Genomic DNA, 21,791 nt, shown 5'->3' with positions numbered 1-21,791 from the left:
TGTGTACATAGCTCCTGGAACAACGGAACCAAGTAGGATGTGTGGTAGTCATAGCTTTAAGCAAAATAAATAGTCATCATCTTTGGCCTATTAATTAGGGAAATGCTGTGTACAAGACATTGAATTTACTTCACCTGAGCTGGAAGACTTTCTCTCTTCCATCGCACCCAGTATGTTTTTTCTTACTAAGGAAGCAGTCCTTAGCAGACAAAGTCTGTCCTAGATGACAGGAACATGTTTATACATCCATTCTTTTGGCTGTACCAGGGTGCTCTTAATGAAGTAATTCTTCATGTTACTGTTAAGCCTGTAGAATAACTTAATTGTGAAGCTTTTGAAGAGCTGTGCTTTCAGAGAAAGGTATGAAAAATTATCTTAAAGAAAATGCTGGAAACTGTGGTGGTAGCTCTGCAGTCCCCATTCACTGTCTCTGAACTGGCTTACATTTAAGTCTGATTAGAATTAACTGTTTGTGGCTTAGAGTTTGGTAAAAAGAATATATTACTGGTATAGAAGGACAGTGTCTGTTCTTACCGACTTGGGCTGCATTAATGATTTACTGAGTGAAGAACTGACAAGATTAAGGGGTTAGTTTGAAATTCCCAAGTATATGTTAATAATGATAACAAGCAAGAGAACTTCACTGGTTATTTCTTCTTCAAAATCTGCTTCATGCTTTATATCTTTGTGTGGGTTTTCTTTTTTTAAGATCTCTTTGCTTATGGCTAAATGTCAGAAGTCAGAGAACCTCCTCAGTGAACTGCAGCAGGCGTTTTCGCAAGCGAAGAGAAGTGTCCAGGAGCAAATGGTAAGACAGCTTAAGCCCAGAGATCACTTGAACAGTGCTGTTTGTCTAATCTTTGAAGCTCCATCTGTTTGTAAAAGACTTTGTCTTGCTGCCCAGCCAAGGTTGGCTGAAGAGAGCTGTGCATCTCAATGTGTAAAGGTACCAGTCAGGTAATCTCTGATAGCAAGTTCTGGACCTGTAGCGGTTTGTGGGTCAGTCTGTCATACTTCTGTGTGTATGTGGATTGATTAATATGGAGATCACTAGTCAACTTCTTTTCCCCCTTATCCATTATGCACATTCCATGCCCATTTAGTCTTATTTAACCTCAGATCTGAAGACACAATAGGTTTTCTCAAGACAGCTTTGTAGTATTCATCACAAGTACCATCACTAGTGAATCTTTTCTTGAGTTGGAAATGAGTGCTCAGTGTTTTTACAGGTCAGACTTAAAATACCAGCCCTAACACCCAGGAAGAGAGATGGGTGGCAACTTATTTAAGGACCTCATTTTCTAGGGCAGAACAAGTCTAACTTCCTTAGAGCAGTTCATTCCCTTCCGTATTAGAATCAAGTTTCTTCTTTTTTCCTCCTCTGCACAGCATTGAGGGGACGAAGAGCATTCATTCCCATGAATCCCAATATTGCATTTCTGGGATCTGGGATGGTCTGTAGGACACCAGGACATTGCTTGCAGAAACATTCTGTTTGATGTTCTGCATCTGAAGCAATTATTCCTCTTGGAAAAGTTCACTGGATTTTTTTCATTTGTAATGCAAGCAGAACTATGTTCTCTTAATCCTTTTTCTTTACAAGGGATCAGTTGTTTTGACGTTTTCCTCCAAAGACAGTGGGAGGCAGACACCTGCCATGGAAAGTTTCAGGAGGAATGTTTAAGGTTAGAATAATCTGATGCTGCAGCTGAGCTGTTCAGTGATTTTAATAAACACCACTGCCAGTTCCCGCAACCACAACCAATGTGATTTCCCCCCTACCCCTCTCCATGAGCACAGCTGGCTCAGAAGGAAACTGGGAGGCTTGACCAGGCTGTGTTTATCATTTGCTTCCTCCTGCCTGCCTGTACAGCCAAGATTGATCTTGCTTTTATTTCTAGTACATAGGCCAGAAATATTGTTGTTCCATACATGTTGTTTCCCTTCTTTACAAAGAATACCCAATCAATTCACCAGACTTTTGAAAGCAATAATAGCAAATGGGGCATGAAGAGATCTGAGCATGACCCTAAGTGAGAATTTATGCTTTTCTTTGCATCAAAGGCTGTCCTGACACAGTCAAGAGAGCAGGTTTCAGAAGAGTTGGTGAGACTGCAAAAAGATAATGAAAGTCTTCAAGGAAAACATAGCTTGCATGTGTCTTTACAACAAGCTGAAGATTTCATTCTACCAGAAGCAGCAGAGGTAAAACATTTTAAAGTCATTGACACAATACCTGTGACTGAATCTCACTGGAAGAATCTTCCTTATCAAAAAGCTGACTCAAATAGCACAATGAACAGTAACCTGGATTTTAACCCTGGAGGTCTGTGATGTACAAACTGATCCCCCTGTGCCATGAGCATGCTGCAGGGTGTGGATAGATAATAAATGAGTTAACTATGGCCTGATAACTGCTCTGTTGTCAGCAGTGTGTGTTTATCCCAGTTTAAGCTGTGTTTTGCAACTTGGCACACAAGTGATCAGTCCCATGGCTCCGATGTAGATACTGATTCAATAAATGAAGCTAAGTCAATCACTTCAATATCTGACCAGGCATTAGGACCAGTAATAATCCTGAGCCTTATCATACTGTTCATGGACACTGCCTTAAACTCAAGCTTAGAAGACTGATGGGGGTGAAGGGCAGGGGGAGAGCATCATAAGCCTGTCGGAGTTGCAGATCTTTACACATTCTTCATTTACTAGACCAAGCGAACAGTGATTTTGTTGTAATATGTTGCTGCATGCTCTGGTGGTGTGGGACGAACCTCAGGGTAGCATAACATGGTCTCTGGCTTGTATGCTAATAAATGTAGCACTGTGTGTAACTGAAGATCATGATGCAAATCTCTGCTAATCACTGATTCAGGAGCTCCGTGAGCTGATTTTAAAGTACCGTGAAGACATCATCAGTGTGCGGACAGCAGCAGATCACCTTGAGGAGAAGCTCAAGGCAGAGATTTTATTCTTAAAAGAGCAGATTCAAGCTGAGCAGTACTTGAAAGAAAATATAGAAGAAACTCTACAGCTGGAAATCGAGAATTGCAAAGAGGAAATAGGTGAGCAGGGGTAAAAGTCTCAAAATAGGAATATTAGAAATCATGAAGATAAGTAAAGACTTGATTTTGGGATAAGCAGACTTACCTGAGTTTTAAATACTGCCCATTTTTGACAGCAGATACACGAAAGCTGTGCAGCTGAAAACAAAAGTACAGTTATTTGTTTACCTTTGATGTAGCACATGCTTAATTCTCCTTTAAATGCTAACAGAAGTAACAGGGTATGTCCGGTTTCCTGGGGTTTTCTTGCATTTAAGCTTTAATATTCTTGTTTTTCAGCTTCCATTTCCAGTTTAAAAGCTGAACTGGAAAGAATAAAAGTGGAAAAGGAACAGGTAAGGAGCCCTTTCATGGTGGCATTTTTGTTGGGTTTTTTGTTACTTTGTTTGTGGGGTTTTTTTTAACAGAATAGGATTCTTTTTTCCTGCCAGTTCTGTCGGTGCCACTGTTGTTGTCTTTGACATCAACCTTTGCATACCAGAGAAAATGAACTCGTTTCCCATCTGCACCCGTGTAGCTTTTGTGCCCGTTTCAAAGGAAACACATAAGGTTGTGCCTGGAATGTTGAGGGCCAGAATAGCTGAACTGATGCCCGTGTAGGACTGGGGCACATTCATTGTTCTGTTACTTGAGAGCTGTTGGTCTGTTTATTAATCTGTAACTTCAATACTTTGTTAACTAATTCCTAACTAATATTAGGCTACCAAATAATAACCTGAGTGTCAGGTTTGGCCATTGCTCTCCAGCCCCAAAAACAGATAAATGGAGAAAAAGAGATGTCATGGGGTGTTTTCTATGTCCCTAGGAGAGATTATTTAGGTGTATTTCTGAATCCCAGGAAAGACTCTTAGGCTGTACTTCGTGTAAGGAGGGTCTGTGAGAAATGGAAATGTTAGGAGGTTTAGTTAATACTTTCTTTATTATTATTATAATATAGTTGGAAAGTTCTTCGCAGGAAAACCTGCAGCAGCTGGAGAGTCTGCAGGAAGCAAAAACCACTCTAGAAGAACAGCTGAAGAAGGAGACAGCAGCAAAGGTAGCTGTGATGTCTGGCTGTGAGGTGTATACGCATCTTCTGTGATGATCAAACTGTGGTCAGAGAACATGTCACTATGTAAAAGCAGCTTTTGAATGTTAATAAGATTCTGGCAGTGAAATAGTGTCCACTGGATGTAGTTTAAATCCTCATCCCAGTCACTTTGCGCTTGGATTTGTAAAGTGGTGGATCTGAATTGCTGCTAACTTGAATCTCTCTTTGGGATTGGCTTCCCAAGTTAGGCTTCAGTAGCACTTCTGCATATAGAAAACATCCTGATGAACCAAACCTGGGTTTGGAGCTTTGATGCTTTTGAATGAATGTCATTTTGTTGTTGCTGTAGGAAGGAGCCCTACTTTGGCAGTCAGATATATTAATTGTGATCAGATTTCTCTCTGTCTATTGGTTTTGGTTGTGGGTTGTTTTTTCCCCATCCCAAAGACTTGTTTGACTAAAACTTGAGACAGCAAAATGGTTGTATATTCATCAGCAGATTATTGCCCTTCATCAGAAGGGCATCTGATGAATGGTCATCAGAAAGATCTGGTCATCTTTCATTAAGACTCAGAAATCTGCTTTTTTACTTCGAGATCCTTGGACATTGTGCTAAGACATGGGGCTTTTTCATGCTTTAACCAATCTAATGAGGATGTTTGGTGGGTATTAGCCCCTGATTTTGCAGTTAGGAAAACTGAGGTGTAGAAAGAGCGAGTGGTTTCACTTCTTGCCAGGGCTCTGAGAGTAACCACGCTGCTTTGCTGTAGTATCGTGCTTTAATCAGTTTATATGAGCTTCTCCATTTTAATTCAGTTTAAGCACATCATAAAGAATCTCTTTCTCCTCAGGCAAACCTGGAACAGCTGGTATTTGAAGAGAAGAATAAAGCTCAGCGGTTGCAGACTGAATTAGATGTCAGTGAGCAAGTGCAGAGAGATTTTGTAAAGCTTTCTCAGACGCTTCAGGTAAGGGAAGTGCAACCAGTTTGTAAGGTGCTGCTTTTGTTTCTTTACTTCTCCGCAGCTGTGCAAAACAAGAAGTAGCAGTTGTAAATTTTCTTACGTTGGTATTTGTGAACTATTTTTAAAGGTATTGGTATAATAAACTGAGTATTCCTAGGACAATGTTAATATTAAAGCCTACTGGGGATTTTATTCTGATTACTTGATTCCAACCAATTCTCAGCAGCAAAGATACACAATTACTGTACTAAAAGAAAGTGTAGAGAGCCATGAGTGATGGTACCTTTAGATCCCAGCATTTCATTGTCCATCTCCCGATGTCTTCCAGGATGTTACTTTTCATAGCAAAACATTAAGGTACAAATATTTGAGGACAAAGTAAGGAACTTGTGCAGTTTGAAGTGAATATATGGAATACTTCTTTGTGTTGTGCTTACCGCTTTATTTATACTATCTAAAAGTCTATCCTTGCTGTTGTTGCTGTTCACTATCTTTGTATTTCCTCCAAAAAGTGGAGCCAGTGGTTGGTGATGAGATACTAAGAGGCGGAAGGAATTTTGGCATCAAGGCTCATTCAAGTATGTCAGGCTGATCTCTCTGTTAAGTGTAGAGAGCAGGAAGGAACCTGCAGTGTTGGTGTCTGTGAGGTGACTGACTGGCTCCTTGGGAAGCCAGGAGAGATGGGTCTCACCTTCAGGGTCTGTGCGCCCCCCTCACACTGCAGCTTACCCGAAGCCTTGCTCCCAGCAGCAGTGCTGAACTCCAGCACTGTCTGCTCTGGGTTCTCGGCCGCTCTGCTCAGTGAAATTCAGCACAATTAAAAATACAACTTCTCTGAGTCAAGTGTTCAGGTTTATTTGCAAAACTAAAATAAGGAATATAGTGAGATTGTTTAGTCAACAGAGTTTAGCTGGGTGGACACTAGGAACTGTCCTCTTTTGTTCTGGCTGTTTCTGGAGGAGTAGGTAGGACAAAGGAGACTATTGAGTTGTCCTGGCCAGTGAAGTTCCTTCTCGTTTGTCATCACCCTCTCTCTTTTTTGTTAAGTACTGCTTGCACTGGGTTATGCAGTTCTTAAAGCAAACCAGGTTCACCACTCTGAAGTTGTGTGGTGCACTCTTCCAAACATGCAGGTAGTTCAGCAGGCTCAGCCCGAGTGCTGCAGCTCTGGGGTTTGTGTGTTCTGTCTTCCCTCAGCAGTTATTACACATCAGTTCCTCAGCAGTGAGGGCTTTCAGTTTAAACCATGGTTTGTGCCATCGCAAGTGCACGTGGTGCAAGGTCTGCTGTGTAACACCAGAGATTACCATCGAATGAGGATTTTGGTTTCTTGATAGCCCCACAGGGTTATTTCCTTCCTGTCCTCATCAGCGGAGAGCCTGGGCAAGTATCGCTTATGTGAGGTGTCCACTGGCCAAATTAGGTGTCAGCAGTGGAGAGGAAGGGCTTGAATGTCAGTTAACCACTACTTGGGAATTTACAGCTGAAAGCCCAGATCCTGGTAGAAAGAATGTGAAAGTTTGAATGGAAAAAGTGAAATAATAAATAAGAAGTTGTGATCTCTGCATTCATTTCCACACAGTGCTGCAGGGCACTTTGTCAGCGTGTAAGAAAGAGCTCAAGAGAGATTATCAGGAAAGCAAGTAGGAGTGAGCTTGGAAACGGGGTGTTTCCTCCAAGAGTGTTTTAGCTTTGACCTTGAGAGGCTTGAAGGGAGGTGTGAGGCAGCTTTGTGCTTCCTTTATGTGCTCTTTGTGAAAGTTTATGTAGCTTTGCACATCTCCTCCAGTTTGCCTGGCCACTTTGGTTGGTGTCAGTGACTGGTTCATGGGCAAAATAGAGAGTGATGGCAAAGGCTTGCTTGAGCCCCCCCGAAAGTGGCTTTTAATTGTAAACCCAAAACTGCCTTCTGTCTTCCTTCCTCCTGTTCTTGGTTCTGCATGAAGCTTGTGCTCCTTCATGCCTCGTGTTTCTCAGCTGGTGCTGCTTTGCTTTCAGTTCTGCCTGTGTGGGTACCAGGGTTGCTGGCACGGCGGTTGCTGGGCTCTGGCTCTGCAGCAGCACGTTTCAGCGGCTCAGCCGTGTCTGTTGGTTCCCTGTAGGTGCAGCTGGAGCGGATCCGGCAGGCAGATTCCCTGGAGAGAATCCGTGCAATCCTGAACGACACAAAACTGACGGACATTAATCAGCTTCCTGAAACATGACACCCTGATGAGCAGGCTCCAAGGCTGCGTTTGGGGTTTTTAACTCATCTTTATAGCAACATTAATTATTATTTAACTCTAACCGAAAGAGCAGAAGACAACAGAGGGGAGCAATGACTTAAGTTTTGTTTCTAGAGGGGGAAAAAGGTTTTGTACTGGGCAGGAAGAGAGCACAAGGGTGACTTGCAGTGTAGGAAGGAGAACTTTCTAATGGAAACACTAATGCGTGTGGTGTTTCGTGTTCCACTGAGTGGGATCAGTCCTTACATTCTGAAAACCTTCTCCTCTTTCAGCCGACTCCGTAACCTAATATAGAGTTTTGGAACATTTACCCCTTGTCTTTCCTTCTTTCCTTTCCCCCCACTACTGTGATCAGAGTAGCTGCTGGAAACCATATTGTCCCTCCAAAACATTGAAGAGCAAAGTGGTTGAAGTTTTTCTGTTTGACTAGTCGGTAACAGTATTCAGCTAGCGGAGAGAATGAGGTGTAGAGTATGCTGTATGAATATTTTATATTAAAATATGACTTTATTAGCAGGACACTGGATATTGATCTTATTTCATAACTCAGTACTATTTTCCCCCCCCTATTTTTTTTCCTTTTTAAACCATTGACCTTTGTGTTGAAGAACCTGAATGCTGCTGGGATGTGATGGACATGAGCGAGCTGTGTGTCTCCTGAACAGATCAATGCTAATCCAAAAAACAAATGATGACAAATGTACTGAGAATTTAGCTCCTTGACATTTTTCTGTTGAATTCTGATACTTAAAAGAAAAGCACAAGAAATGCACTGTTTTGTAATCTCTTTTCACAACTGTAATTTAGAATGTGGAACTACAACTGGTTCTTTTTCATCTCTTAAAGCCGAGCAGTACCTGTAATCGCTTTGCTGTGTAACAAAGCTAGTACAGACCCTGTGCGTTGTCCGAGCGCTGGCACGGGGTCGCTGCAGGCTGGCTCTGCTCCCGTGGGTGACACCAGATGTGAGGTTGGTGGCTTTTGCTGGGCAGCAGCAAGGTAAGGAGCTGAATGAAGCATCAGCCTGGCCCACCAGCCCTCCTGGGTCAGCCTGGCGGGCACTGAACGGTGATGGCGCTCTCGGTCCCAGAGCACGAGTGTGGAGGAGCTGCGTTACGCTGCTGGGTCAAGTTGGACAGGTACAGTGCATCTCTTACTTTAAAGTACGGCAGTGCTCAGAGCTGACCCCTGCACTGTCCCGTGTTCCTCTAACTGTACATTTAATTACAGCAAAGGCAGGAAGTTCTTGTGATCAAGCAGGTGGTAGGTTTGGGTTGCTTGTTCTGTAGATGCATGGTGGTAGCATGACCATTGCTAACCTGCCCATTCCTCCTCCCTTTCTTCCCCTTGTCACAGGGCTGTGCCCACAGCTGGCAAGCAGCAGTTTCATGTGTGACTACAGGTGTTGATAGTGCTGGTGGTGCACAGGGAGTTCTTGAACCGGCCCCTACTTGCCACTCATGAAAGGAAAGGAGGCCAAAGGAGCAGGTTGCTGCTGTCCAACATTTGTATTGCAACTTTCCCCTTTTGCTTATTGTTCTTTCCTTACATACTTGGCCAGAGAGCTAAAGGTGATGAAGAAAACCAGAAGTGACAGAAAATGCTTCAGACTGTAATGAACATGACTGTATTTTAAGTGCTTAAATCCTATTTTTAGCAGTGTATATCCTGCTATTAACAGTTAGAACCAGTGGTTTTGAAGAGGAATGCCTTAAACCAGCCCAGAAGACACATACAAGCTCAATTCCTTGTCACTCATTGCAAGAATTAAAGCATTTTATTCACCCTGGCAATTAATTCCTTTCATAATCCTGACACCCAAGAGCCATTTTTCCCTGCCTTAGTAATGACAAGACTAATAGATGGCAGAGTTGTCATCTTAAAATGACACTTAATGTCTGCATGTGGCTCAGGTTCTTTATTAATTGGCTATTTGCAGGATTTCTTTAACTTCTCTCACTGCTTGCTGAAGGGTGAGGTGACAGCAGCTGTGTCCTGGTGCATAGATCTGATACCAGATGTTTTGCATTCAGTTTTCTGATGGTTCCATTCTATTGAGTAAACTTTGGAGAAAAACCTACAGGGCCTCTATTAGGAGCTGCAGAAGGAAAAGCTTTTTCTGTGTTCCCTTCCTTCCCCAAAACTAACTCGTAACCATTGCTGGTACCTGTGCAGCAGTGTTTAAGGAAGCCTTAAGTGTTGTATGGCAAAACTACACCAAATCCTGTACAGCTCTTCAGCAAGCTGGATGTGAGGAACTGCACCTGAAGACTTAGGGAGAAGAAGAGGTTTTGGTTGAGTTTCTGGCTGTGCTCCTAGAGCAGGAGAGCCAGGGAAGTGGCTGCTCGCTGCTGTCAGCATCCTTCCCTGGTCCATGTGTCCGTGCTCATCCTCAGCAGCTCTGCCCCAAACAACAGTGGTCAGAGCTGACCAGTTTAGGTTGTTTCAACCAGTCCAGGCCTGGTGTGGCTTTTCCTTAGTGCATTTCACAGGTTGGTGACGTGGCTTTCTATAGGTGTCAGGCTGCTGCTGGTGGCTGCAGGGTTGCATTGGGTCTCTGCAACCCAATGGGGCAGACAGGCACATGGCAATCGGTTTGTCACTTGGAGAGACACAGGAACAAGCACGGTGGTTGCCCAGTGGTGTTCTGCATGTGTGTGTGTTGCTGTGCATGCTCCTGTGCTGGTCTTGGGGGCCAGTGGTGGCTGGTTGGCATGGTTAGAGGAGGCTGGAGGAAGTGGTAGGGCTGCAGTGCTGATACGAGCAAGGACACTGGTAAACCAGGCACTGCACGAGACTGTGAAGGAACTTCCTCTTGGGTTGGAGAGGAAGGATGTACAAGAACTGTACGGTTGTTTCCTTTTTACCCCCATATTCCATCACACACCTCAACAGCTTCCCTCCTGTGTAAGGCCCAGCCGTGACCGTGTTAGAGCTGGAACACGAGGGACCCTTTTTACCAACAGTTGCAACTTAACTTAAGATTGTACCTTTTCAACAATTTCTGATTGGAAACCTGCCTCTTCACAGGGGCTGTGGGACCTGCACTCACTGCAGAGCTGTCCTGCCCCAGAGGAGAGCACAGCTTCAGAAGCAGCAACTCAAGAGACTTAAAGGGGCCTTTAAAAACAAACTAGCGGGTGCCAAACTTGCAGAGTGAAGTTAAAAGACTGTAAATTAAAGTGTAGTAAAAGCTGGTGGTGTAGATACTCACTGGGTGGATTATGGTGTTACTGCTCATAAAACATCAGAACACAAATGCTTTTCCCTCCAGTTCTTGGTGTTCTGGAGCTTCGTCTGAGGAGGGTGGTGGGTTCTCTGTGGTTAGTAAGAGATTCTTAACGGGCGCTGCTGACCAGGCAGGTCAGCCACGAGCCACAGGGTGAGTGGACTAGAAAACTGGATTCTGCTCCTGCAGACTGTAAAGGGACGAGATCAAGTTTCGAATGCATTCCTCTACTTATATAGTCTTAATCTGTACAAAAACCCAAGTGTTCTTGCAGCATGCCTGGTACCCTCGTTACCCAGCAGGTACTAGCAGCCCCCTTCCTTCAGCTTTACCTGGGCACCTCTTGCTGTGCCACTTTTGTAGCAGTGCAGTACGACTTTTCAAAACTGAGCTTGACCATGTCACCTTTTCTAAGGGGTTGGGGTGAGGGGACAGCAATTATTTATTGTCCACTGGCATTTGTCTACAGCAGATAAATAATTGACCTTTTAATGTCAAGACAGACTCTGGAGCCACCTTTTGCTAAAGGCAAACTGAGTGTTTGGAAGTTACTACTGCATTCCGGTGAGCCACGCCATTGGTGTCCCGTGCAATCGTGGGTGTAGAGTTCTGCTGTCCACAGGATTCGTGTGTAACCATTTGTTAACTGTATTGAAGGTGTGTCCTTTATGAAGAAAGTGTTCCAAATTAAAAAGAGCTGCTGAAGTGTGTGTGTGCTTCTCTCTGGTCTTTCTACTCTGCCTTCAGCTACAGACCTCCCCTGCCTCGGACCAAGGCAGGAGAATAACCCCAGGGAGCAGTTTCCACGCTGCGGAGCTAGTTGTAAGTACTGCATCGTGGAACAGGCACAATGCAACATCCCTCCTTCCCAGGAGAAAAGCAAAGAACGCAGCATGTAAGGAGTCTTATCAAAAGTATCTTATTTCACAGTCCAGCTTTACAAAACAATAAGTAAAAGGTGTGTTGCTCAACGTACAAATGGTAAATATACAAGGGGAAATACCAGGGAACATTAAAGCTCATCCAGCCTTTTGGTGCAGGTTCCTCACCGAGGACACGTCAGAAGTTCACGTGGCTTCTGATGTCGTTGATCTGTTTGACCATTTCCCTGATGTGTTCTCCCCTTCAAGAAAAAGAAATCCAAGTCAAGAGGCTGCAAGTCATTTGCTCAAAACTAATCAGGAAGGGAAATACAGAGAATGGGAAGAGCTTCAAGTGATTTTGTCAATTATGGGCTGGATACAGACCGCCAAAAGATCTCTGGGCAAAAAGCAGACTTAAAGCAGATTTAGTTTAATACTAGCACAAGATGGCCAGTGCTGCTGTCACACACAGGCCCCTCTCACCAAGCTCCAGCTGGTGCATCAGTGATCCCCCCCTGCAGGACAGAGGTTAAACCACATGCCAGAAACTCGACTGGAATTGCTTTTGTAAGTGCCAGGGCTTGAATTCTACAGGAGGATCCAAGCTTTAACTTACTCTTCTTTCAGGACGGTTTGGATGCACTTGCTCTGGTAGGCACTGAGGCTGATGCTGGGTTTTCGGGGGCTGGAACCCTTCTCCATCTTCTTCTGCTGGTATTCCTTTTTCATTTTAACCTGGCAGTTATGTACAAAAAGAAGACCCTAGTCACTGGTGGCACTGGCTACCAAAGTGAAAGCTGCTTCCAGTCACAGATGTGTGGCACAGTGTGATTGGGTTAAAAATCTGCTTGCTCTTGCACTTTACTCCCAAAAAGGGGAGGATATTACTGCTAGGACTATGGAGGGGGTGTGTAGGCTTTCCCAGGGTTTCCACTAGGCTGCAGAGGGTCTCTCTGTATGACTAACAAAGGTCAGAAGTTATATTAGTACATTGTTGCTCATCTAATGTAAGCACAAAGCTGCTCCATTGCAAGGACCGTGTCCTAGCAGCGCTATCACAGGGTGTGAGTGAGTGGGTACAGTAACACGTGCTCTCACCTGTCTGATGGCATTGCTCAGGTGCTGCAGCTGGTCATGGATTGTCTGCAGCTCTTTCCTCATGTCTTTTTCACTGTCTGACAGAACAGGAAGCTGAGAGTGGAAACTCCGAAGTACTTTCTTCATCCTTGGTGTACAAAGCAAGAAATGTCACTGAATTAACTTACTGCTGAGACACCACCAGCCTTGTGCTGCTGTCACTCTTCCTGAGTCAAAGGGCTCAAGACTTGACTTTCCCCTTTCAGCTCCTCACACGGCATTTCTAAACCATGAGCTGGCTCAGCCTGGGCTTGAAGTTGTACTGAAAAACCACCCCTGAGCCCCAGCAAAGAGAACTGCAGAAACCCTGGATTCTAACTGAGCACTTTCTGCCCACCCTGTTCTACCAGACCCCTCCTTAACAGCAAGCAGTCGGTGATGAAACAGTGTAGTTTGCACTCACCTGTTCATAATATCTTCTTGCTTCTCTTTGGCTTCTTCATACTTGTCAGCCAAGCGCTCGGCCATTTCCCGCAGGCTTTTCCTTTATGCAAGTGAGAAACATCTATTTAGATGCACACGCAAGGCAGCTCAGGGAGGGCAAAGAGCCAGACATGCATTTACTTCTCACACGTTGCACAAAGGCCCCTGCATAAAGCACTTGCATTCCTGATGTCTGACTTGGTGAAGCAGACACATTGGCCTCACCTTTCCTCTCGGCAGTAATTAAGCTCTTCCAGTTGTTTCTTTTTCTGTCCCCAGAGCAGCTTCACTCTTAAAATAAAAACATAAAATCAAATCACCCCCACCAGCAACCCAGGTCAGTTGGGGTTTATGCTACATAGAAAATAGGACAGAAGTAATTATAAGAACTAAAGACAATAAAGGATGGGCGATAGTGGGAATAAACTCTCCCATTCTGCCCTAACTTTGTAATGTAACTCTAGTTTGAAGAAGCAGTCTTACCCGAGTACGTTTTACTCATTTACAAGGGTTAGTCCAGCAGAGGAGGTTTAGTGCTCGATATTTAGTGCTGTTGTTTCACAGATGCTGTACAGCCCAGAGTTGTGAGGGGGTCTTTTTACCTTTGCTGAATTTCCTCTTTTGCCAGATCCTGTTTCAGTATGTACTCCTCTCTGAACACTTGGGTGGCTCTACTAAGAAGCTGAAGGCATTCTTCAGGGGGAGGAGCAGCATCTTTATCAGCAGACCTGAATGATATGAGACAGGGGTTTGCAATCTTACTCCAGCATGTCCCTTTTCAAGGATAAACAACTTGCAGTATTTATGGTGAGGGCTTTGCAGGGCTCAGTTATGGAATTGAGGGGCTACCATTAAATCCCTTTGCTATACACACAGTATTCCCGAAAGCCTTCCCTCTTCAGGTCCCCTGGGAAAACATCTTTGCTTACTTCAGAAGCAAGGGATTGGCAGAGCTGCGCTGCAGGATGCCTCGGATATGCTTCTCAAATGAATGCTGTGACTCAGCCAGGATACGGAGAGGGGAAACAGCAACCTCTTTGTCCTCCCTGGTACACAGCAGCGGAGGGGATGCAGGATGGACTGTACTTCTACCAAAGAGCATCACATGGGAGAACACAGGTTAAACCAGAAACACTCAAACCATGTCAGAGTCTAAACAGTAGTTAAAGGAAGTCAACCCCTGTGGAATTAGTGTATTACAGCAGTAAGTTAAAAGTGTTCTAAGAGGCCAGGGACTATTCCAGGTGGTAAATCCAGGTCTAGAGGAGGTCAATGAAGTCCCATCCCCACAGCTTTCTGCTTGGCCACAGCTGAAACCAGCAAGAATCATAAATACCCTTTTACTCAAGTTCCATAACAAGGCAAGCGCCCCTTGAACAGGGGCATGACCTGCTTTTCAAAGCAGCCTGCTGCATCACTGTCCACCCATGTAACTTCTGATAATGGGGTCTGAAAGAGCTGATAGAAAAACCTATTTAAAAGCACTGCAGAAGTAGTTAAAAAAATAATAAAAGGTCTGCAAGGACCTGACATTAACACCAGCTGAAGGTACCTGTCACACACTGAAGAGTGTTCTTAGCAGTAAACAAACCCGAAATTGTGCCCTCCCCTCAGTGCATTCACTTCACCATGCAAACAAAATGCAGTGGCTTTGGAAATGGCTACTAAAATCCCACTGCTTTAAGGCACTTTAAGAATCCTTTTTTTTTTTCTCTTTACAGCAACCACCACCTTGGTGCCCATTCAGAATCTCTGTACTGTCTGTAAACAAGGTTTTGATTTGCACATTCCTAACAATGAAGAAAAATCAACAATACCCTCAAGAACCTTTTGATACAACTCTAGTCCTAATAAAGTGCTACAGGTTAATCATATCCCCTACAAACAGCTTATCAGTAGCAAGTAACTACTATAATAACACTTAAGTGCTCAGCCAGGGAGTGTTCAGGAGGCAAACTGCACTGTGTGTCATAGGAGATGCAGACGGCTGGGGTGAAAGAATCAAAAGAGCAATAAAATAACATCCTGAGATCCTTCTCATGCAACAGCCAGGGATTTCAAACCAGTTCAGACCCACGTACAAGAGAGGCCTCGTAATACACTCGTAGGTGTTGGTGATGCAGATCATCGTGGGCCCCAGGATGTCAGAAACGATCCAAAAGCCTCGGATCGGAGCAGGCTGCCTGCAGGGAAGAAAGCACAAGAATTACCCATTCAAAAGAGCTTTGCTCCTGCAGTTGTGCATGTTTGCTCGTTGGGAGAAGCTGTGGCTGTAGCAGACCCCCCTCACTAAGCTGAGAACAGCTCCACAGAATGAGTCCAGCAAAACAGTTATTCTCACACCCCACCGGCAGCTGGAGGGACCAGAACAAACTCACCTGCCTGGAGAGGCAGCACTTGGACAACTTCACTGTGAAACAGAAACCAAAACCTGCTGTGGCCCACGAAATGCCACCTGCTTCCAGTGCAAGGCCCCAGCTTCCACAGGGAGCACACGGGTGCTCCTGCATCCCACCAATGGCCTCTCCCCAGGTAACTGCTGCTACCACTGGAGTCACCATAAGTGCTGACTGAGGGAGCCCTTAGATAGGTGATTTAACACCTATTAATGAACAGTTTGTCTGTATTGTCATAGTGTTTAATACACAGCAGGCTATAGAGATGATTAGGCCTTATAACAACGAGAAAATAAAGCAGATAAAGATATGTTACGTAGCCCAGCAAATGCTGCCTCTTAAGCCCGACTAAGCTCAGAAAAAAAATCAGCTATTCTTTTGAGGCACTGCTTGATCCTTAACAAGTAGCTAAAAGGAACACATCAGCATCCACGACTCAGTCAAACCAAGCCTCAGCGTTGTCCAGGGTGAAGAAAAATCCTTGCTGGTTTGATAGATGATTTTCAGACAGTAACATAGGAATTTATGCTTCCTTCCCTAACTGTGCATTAAGAATCCTGATGCACAGAATGCTTAGTTGTGTTATTTGCATTCTTTAGAGCCGACTGCATTAATTTTAATGGCAGGAGTGCAGCAGAAGAGAACAAATCATAAATACTTTCCACAGCAACTCACTGGTTTGGAAGTAGTAGAAAGAGTTTGATTTTTACCTGCATGGCAACGGCTTTGTACAAAGAATATGTTCAACAAAGCACTTCTGTTCTGCTCCCAATTCCTGTAAACTGTCTTTGTCTTCTTCATCTACAAAGAGATTTGCCAGAATGCTTCAGATCTGCTTTGCAGGGTAAGGGATTCCCAGTACTACCCCCATCCACCAAGTTGCTACTAGCAGAACACGGGTGTTCAGTAGCACTCTCTTCCCTCTGTGTGCGATGGTCTCACCACTCACCTGAGCCAAGGAATTTGTGCAGTTTATTGATCCACGTCAGCCCCACGCTATGGACACCAGCTTCATGTGTGCAGTGGTAGCGAGAGGGACATTTCGGATCTGAAATTGAAACAGGAAATGTAGGAGAAGGCCCTGAACTGAGAAAAACTCGTCACTGGAACCCGCAGCGCTGAGCATGTGCATCAACGTATTGTTCAGCCAGCACTAACATCATCTTACAAGTGCTAACTCATCCCCATCCAAAAATTGAGCTTGATGCTTTGGCCACGTTCTCAGAGTTCTGCATAAAATACAATTACACCTGAAATACCTGATGAATTGTTTTGAACTATTCCTATCCCACCACACCTGTATCTATGTACTGGATATTAAAGGGAAGATCAGGTAAAGCCAGCAGCTTTCTGATTAGCTTCTTGTTCAGAAAGACCCAAACACTCTGTCCTACCCAACCTCCTGCCCCACATTTACATCGGAGAGTCTAAGCAGCACACACCAATTCTTCCCTGAGGATCACCATCCCCACAGCACTTGCTGACACAGAGGTGCAACAAATTCTACTTTATAATACACATAGAGAATTTAGTAGTATGTGACCATCTGTAATCTGCCCCTGAATGAACACTAAAGCACCTCCCAGGCCTGCTCTTTCCACAGCTTTCCTGAAGACATCAAATCCTTATTCTAATATCCCTTTGTTTGACATCAATGATTATTTGTAAGTACCTTGATCCTAAACCCATGAAATAAAGCCAGTAAAAGCCAATCACCTGAATAACAGCCCTACCTCGATGCAATTTGATTGGGCAAGAGAAGTCAGATTCCAAAGGCTCCTCTTCGTCTCCTGATGCCAGTTTCAGTGCAAGTTCCAGCTCAACACATTCAAACACGTACAGGGAAGGAATAAGATCAGATCTTGGGTCCCATGACTTTTCTGACTGTAAAGAGCAATGAATTCTTCTGTGAGACATCATTTAAACAGACATGCCAACATAAACAACATAAAGAGTCACATAACACAGGCAAGAGTATTAACTGACAGAGAAGTAGTTCAAGTCCCTTTATTTTTTTCCCCACTTAAAAAAATTATCTCAGAAACAGAGTTTCTCCTTAGAAGATTCTCTTTAAAACAGTTCACAGTAAGTTTGATCAAAATTCCAATCTACCATGAGGATACACGGATCTGACATTTAGAAGAACAGCAACAGGGACTGGCTGGAAGACTCACTACCTCTTGATAAAAGAATGCAGCTTTGGCATGTGGCATTCACTTGTGGGCATCCTGCCATCGTGCAGCCAGGAAGTAAAGAAACAAAAATGTGTACAGAAAAAAAACCCCCAAGACAAGGTACCTGATCATCATCCTCTTCTCCATCCAGTACCACGCAGTGATAAAGCATTCCCGACTCGGTGGCAATCACCAGGATGTTTGGAACACAGGGCAGGCAGAGGACAGCACAGGCATCGTAGCCGTAGTTGTCTTCTGCCGCAGGGTGCATGGGCAGAGGGCCAAGCAGCTTGCCAAGGCTCCCAGTGCTGGAATAAAGAAGATGTGTTCACAGCATGAGGTGTGGAAGGAGATCTCCCCATGGTTACCTGCAGGAGTTTGCTGCATAAGAACTACAAGATAAGGATGACTTAAAATTCACCCAGTGACTTAAAAAACAACCCAGTGGTTTGACTTCTGTCCAATTTCTGTGAGCCAGCAGCAGCCCAGGCTTCTATGGATTGACAGAATGACAACTACTTGGTGAAGGTGTCAGAAGAAACTGAAGCTCAGTAATAATGTTTTATGCTTTGAAAGCAACCAAGCTACACTGCAAAAATTTAAAGATTCATTGACTTCAACACCTAATTGGTTTCTTGCTTATTAAAGCACTTTAAAAACAGCATTTCGTGGCATGGCATTTCCCTTGGTAGAACTTTTGAAGGACTGAGCCCACTTCATTGCCTACAGACAGGATCTGCTCAATGCTGCACCATTTCTCATGCAGAAGCAAACGGTGCTGCTTCTAACCAGAATACCCCATGGTTTAATATTCAGTTATACTAGATCCAACCTGTAAGTTTTCCATCATCTTCTCAGTTTTCTGAAGTAACTTTTTCTTATATTGGCTCTATATTCGTGATCCACATTCTTACATGTCATCATGGAACATGCCTGCAAACCCTCTATGATCTTAAAATCTTTCTTTCCTAAGACGCCACTAAGCTAAGAATGTCTGCACTGTGAATTGGAGACCCCAAAATACCTTTAACAGCCTTAGACCTGCTGATACTCTAACAATCTGGTGTCTTCATTTCGGAGTTCTGATGGTAAATAATGGACAGTGAATTCTCAGCAGTGGAAACTGCACCCTTAATATCAGGATGAAAAAGGAGGACACAGTATTCTTGGATTTCAGCCTATTAGCACTGCCACAAAGAGATAAACCAGGCTGCAATACAATCAAACTCAGCCCAGCATCCCTTACAGAGTCCTCTCCAAACCAAGAGATGGCTCTCCAGTCCTGATAGTGCACGGACGTACAAGCACCCCTGATGAGGAACATGATGAGACCTGATGATGAACATGATCCTACCTCTGCAGCAGGCGGATGTAGGTGAGGAATGTCTCTCCATTTTCATACAGAATGTACAGTGGATAGGCCAACACCTCGTCACTGCCTCGCTGTCCCAGCGTGTTCTTTGGGACCGGCACCAGCGGGCCGAAGTCAAACGCCACCGCGGTCTCTCCCAGCGATGCTGTGTAGGCTCTCCTGGGGACAAGTGAGAACAAGACCTGAAGTCAACAACAACTCTCAGGACACAAGTGTTTAACTAGACCATGGTACCTGCTGACAAATCACCACCAAACACCTGTCCATCAGTCCTCAGACACATGCTATTTTCAGCCGCAAAAGCATTTGAGTAACATCCTTCTTATGGTGCCTCATTTCTGCAATACACCCACCAGCCAGCCCCATTTCACAGGACAGAAGAGATGGGCACACTGGTGTTTCCTGTGCCAGTCTGTGACTTGACTAGTGAGACCCTCAAGTTCTTCCTTTCTACGTAGGCCAAGAGGGAACCAAAAAAATGACCTATTTTGTGCACTCCTCACTCAAAAAGCCCTTCATAACCCCATGTGAAAGACAAGGTGTGTTTTTCACATGACTACTCTGACAAACACTTGACTGTACAGTTTGTTACCACTTTCAAGATGAGAAAAAAAGGAAAAAAAAAACAAGAAAAAGTGCAGTTGCTGCTGAAAAAGTTCAGGAACAAAAAAAGCACATCAGATTTCCAGGCAGATTTATCATTTACTCGTTAAAAACACAGCTGAGAACACAGAGCTTATTCTGTCAAAAGCATTTCAAAAATACAAGAAGCCACACAAACCCTTTTTTGATTGTAAAAGTCTCCTCCTCAGTGTCTGAAAGAGCAATCACTTTGATGGGTGTGTGAGGTACCTTCAGACTGTAAAACCTAGAGGAAAGAAAGGCAGCAATGGTCATTCAGCAGGCAGTGCTGCACAGTTGCTATCAGTCTAAAAACTACCCCATCCTATTTTTTTATTGGTAATCCTGGTAGGAACGGCAGGACACAAATATCTAGCAAAGAATCAGGCTGGCCATGACAAAAAAAAGCCCCCTTGATAATAAACTACAAACAGGTTTTACCGTATAGTGTTATCTGAAGTCAAGAGCACAATATGGGGCTCCAGTGTCTCGCAGGGATACCAGGCAGCGTGCTTTAAAGTCAGAGATGTTGAGCTCGTGAAGAACCTTTCCGCAATAGGGACAGTGCTGAAATACACAGCAGAAACATGCACTGTCACAAGAAGCACACGAGTTACTTCGAAGGGGAATTGGGGGCAAGAGGAGCTAGAAACCCAATTAAAAGGTTTCAAAGCCATTAGCTGTATTATTCTTAAAGCTGGAGGTACAGCTTTAACTTGGAGCCTGTGTTACTTCCATCTGGACATGTGCTTTTAGCTAGCACAGCTAAAAGACTCCAAAAAGGATAGAGAATACTACAGGGGTGCACTCAGCTCCTCAGCAATTGCACCCTATTAAGGTCATTTATTTGGGTCACTTGACAGTCAGCAAGTCCCTGAGCCAAATTAACTTCATTTGTGATTGTCCCTACAGCCCCACTACAATCAATGTCTTCCTTATCCATTAGTCCCCAAGGCAGGAGAGGCTGTAAAGGAACAGTAGCAGGACAAGGGTGTCGTTAACCACCTGAGGTCTCACCCACCTACAGTTCACCGTGGATTTCCCACCTTCAAACTCTGAATTCTTCCCCCAGCGTTTAGGCAGCTCCAGCACCATGAGCCCCTTCGTACCGATGAGCGCCACATGATGCTGCGTGGGGCTTAACAGCGTCTGATAAACCTCGAACAGGGGCGGGTTTATGCACATCAGGGTCTGAAAATACAAACACAACAGTTAAGCACAAGCCACCAAAAGTGCTCACAGAAGCACAGCACGGCTTTATCACAGAAACATCCAGGTTGGAAAAGACCTTTAAGATCATGAAGTCCAACCATTCCCCCAGCACTGCCAAGGCCACCACTAACCCATGGCACTGAGGGCCTCGGCTACACGGTGTGTGAACACTTGCAGGGACGGTCACTCCAGCACTGCCCTGGGCAGCCTGTTCCAATGCCTGAGCACCCTTTGGGGAAAGAATTGTTCCTCATCTCCATTTAAACCTCCCCTGGTGCAGCTTGAGGCCGTTTCCTCTTGTCCCATCCCTTGTTCCTTGGGAGCAGAGACCAGCCCCCTCCTGGCTCCATCCTCCTGTCAGGCAGTTGCAGAGAGCGATAAGGACCCCCTGAGCCTTCTCTTCTCCAGACTAAACCCCCCCAGGTCCCTCAGCCGTTCCTCATCACACTTGTACTCCAGGCCCTGCACCAGCTCCGGTGCCCTTCTCTGGCCCCGCTCCAGCACCTCAATGTCTCTCTTGTAGTGAGGGGCCCAGAACTGACAGAGGATCCGAGGTGCAGCCTCACCGGTGCCGCACGGGGACGATCCCTGCCCGGTCCTGCTTTGGACAGTGATTTATACAGCGGCTCCAAGCTCCAGAATGAGGCAAAACCGGCCGAGCGCAGGGCCGGCGGGGTTCTCCGAGCAAAGCCCCAGCGGGAGCGGAGCCCTGAGGGCCCGGCCCCCCTCAGCCCCGCTCCCCACAAGGGTCGCCTCCTCCCCTCACAACCCGCCGCGGCCCCTCGCGTTCCCCTCCACTACCTGGTACCGGCTGAGCCCCGCGGCGTCGGGCCCGCCGAGGCGGCGGAGGCCGATGGTGTGGAGGGCGCTGTGCTCGCCGTCCCAGAGGAAGAGGTCTCCGTCGAGGCCGAAGAGGAGGTTGCGGATGAGCGGCGGCCGGGCAGCGGCGGGAGGCGCGGCAGACTGGCGCTCCCGGAGGCGGCCGAGCACCTCGTGCTGCGGCAGGGCCGAGCGCCACTGCTCCGCCGGGCCGCTCTCCGCCGCCATGGCCGCACGACCGCGGCTCCCTCCGCGCCGGGACT

The 21,791-nt window shown here is 45.4% G+C and overlaps 2 protein-coding genes across 4 annotated transcripts in view; one reads left to right on the top strand and one right to left on the bottom strand.

Moving 5' to 3' along the window:
* Nucleotides 1-11,221, top strand: part of RABEP1 (rabaptin, RAB GTPase binding effector protein 1) — a 51,952-nt gene extending 40,731 nt beyond the window's left edge. For both annotated transcript variants that reach the window (XM_030472246.2, XM_030472247.1), the window contains 7 exons: nt 710-808; nt 2,065-2,205; nt 2,873-3,062; nt 3,342-3,397; nt 4,000-4,098; nt 4,944-5,060; nt 7,160-11,221. In XM_030472246.2, coding sequence (XP_030328106.1) covers nt 710-808; nt 2,065-2,205; nt 2,873-3,062; nt 3,342-3,397; nt 4,000-4,098; nt 4,944-5,060; nt 7,160-7,261 — 804 coding nt within the window. In that variant the 3' untranslated portion in view covers nt 7,262-11,221. The remainder of the gene's footprint in view (nt 1-709; nt 809-2,064; nt 2,206-2,872; nt 3,063-3,341; nt 3,398-3,999; nt 4,099-4,943; nt 5,061-7,159) is intronic.
* A 186-nt stretch (nt 11,222-11,407) lies between these two features.
* Nucleotides 11,408-21,787, bottom strand: NUP88 (nucleoporin 88). Of its 2 annotated transcripts, none has more exons than XM_030472248.1 (17): nt 21,511-21,787; nt 20,519-20,688; nt 19,939-20,064; nt 19,658-19,744; nt 18,859-19,035; nt 17,629-17,812; nt 17,064-17,214; nt 16,280-16,378; nt 16,041-16,131; nt 15,016-15,117; nt 13,864-14,022; nt 13,537-13,662; nt 13,160-13,225; nt 12,915-12,995; nt 12,473-12,599; nt 11,991-12,109; nt 11,408-11,634 (listed from the first exon to the last, which is right to left on the bottom strand). In XM_030472248.1, the coding sequence occupies exons 1-17, from the start codon at nt 21,754-21,756 to the stop codon at nt 11,571-11,573; spliced, it is 2,175 nt and encodes a 724-aa protein (XP_030328108.1). In that variant the 5' UTR covers nt 21,757-21,787; the 3' UTR covers nt 11,408-11,570. The 2 variants fall into 2 exon arrangements, with proteins under 2 accessions (XP_030328108.1, XP_030328110.1); XM_030472250.1 differs by having other exon boundaries at nt 15,016-15,122; nt 16,046-16,131.
* Between the last annotated feature and the right edge of the window lie 4 nt (nt 21,788-21,791).

This window comes from Strigops habroptila, assembly GCF_004027225.2.
Source record: "Strigops habroptila isolate Jane chromosome 13 unlocalized genomic scaffold, bStrHab1.2.pri S16, whole genome shotgun sequence".
In the NCBI taxonomy this organism is placed as follows: domain Eukaryota; kingdom Metazoa; phylum Chordata; class Aves; order Psittaciformes; family Psittacidae; genus Strigops; species Strigops habroptila.
The sequence above is the reverse complement of the archived record's forward strand: the minus strand, read 5'-3'. Positions and strand labels throughout refer to the sequence as shown.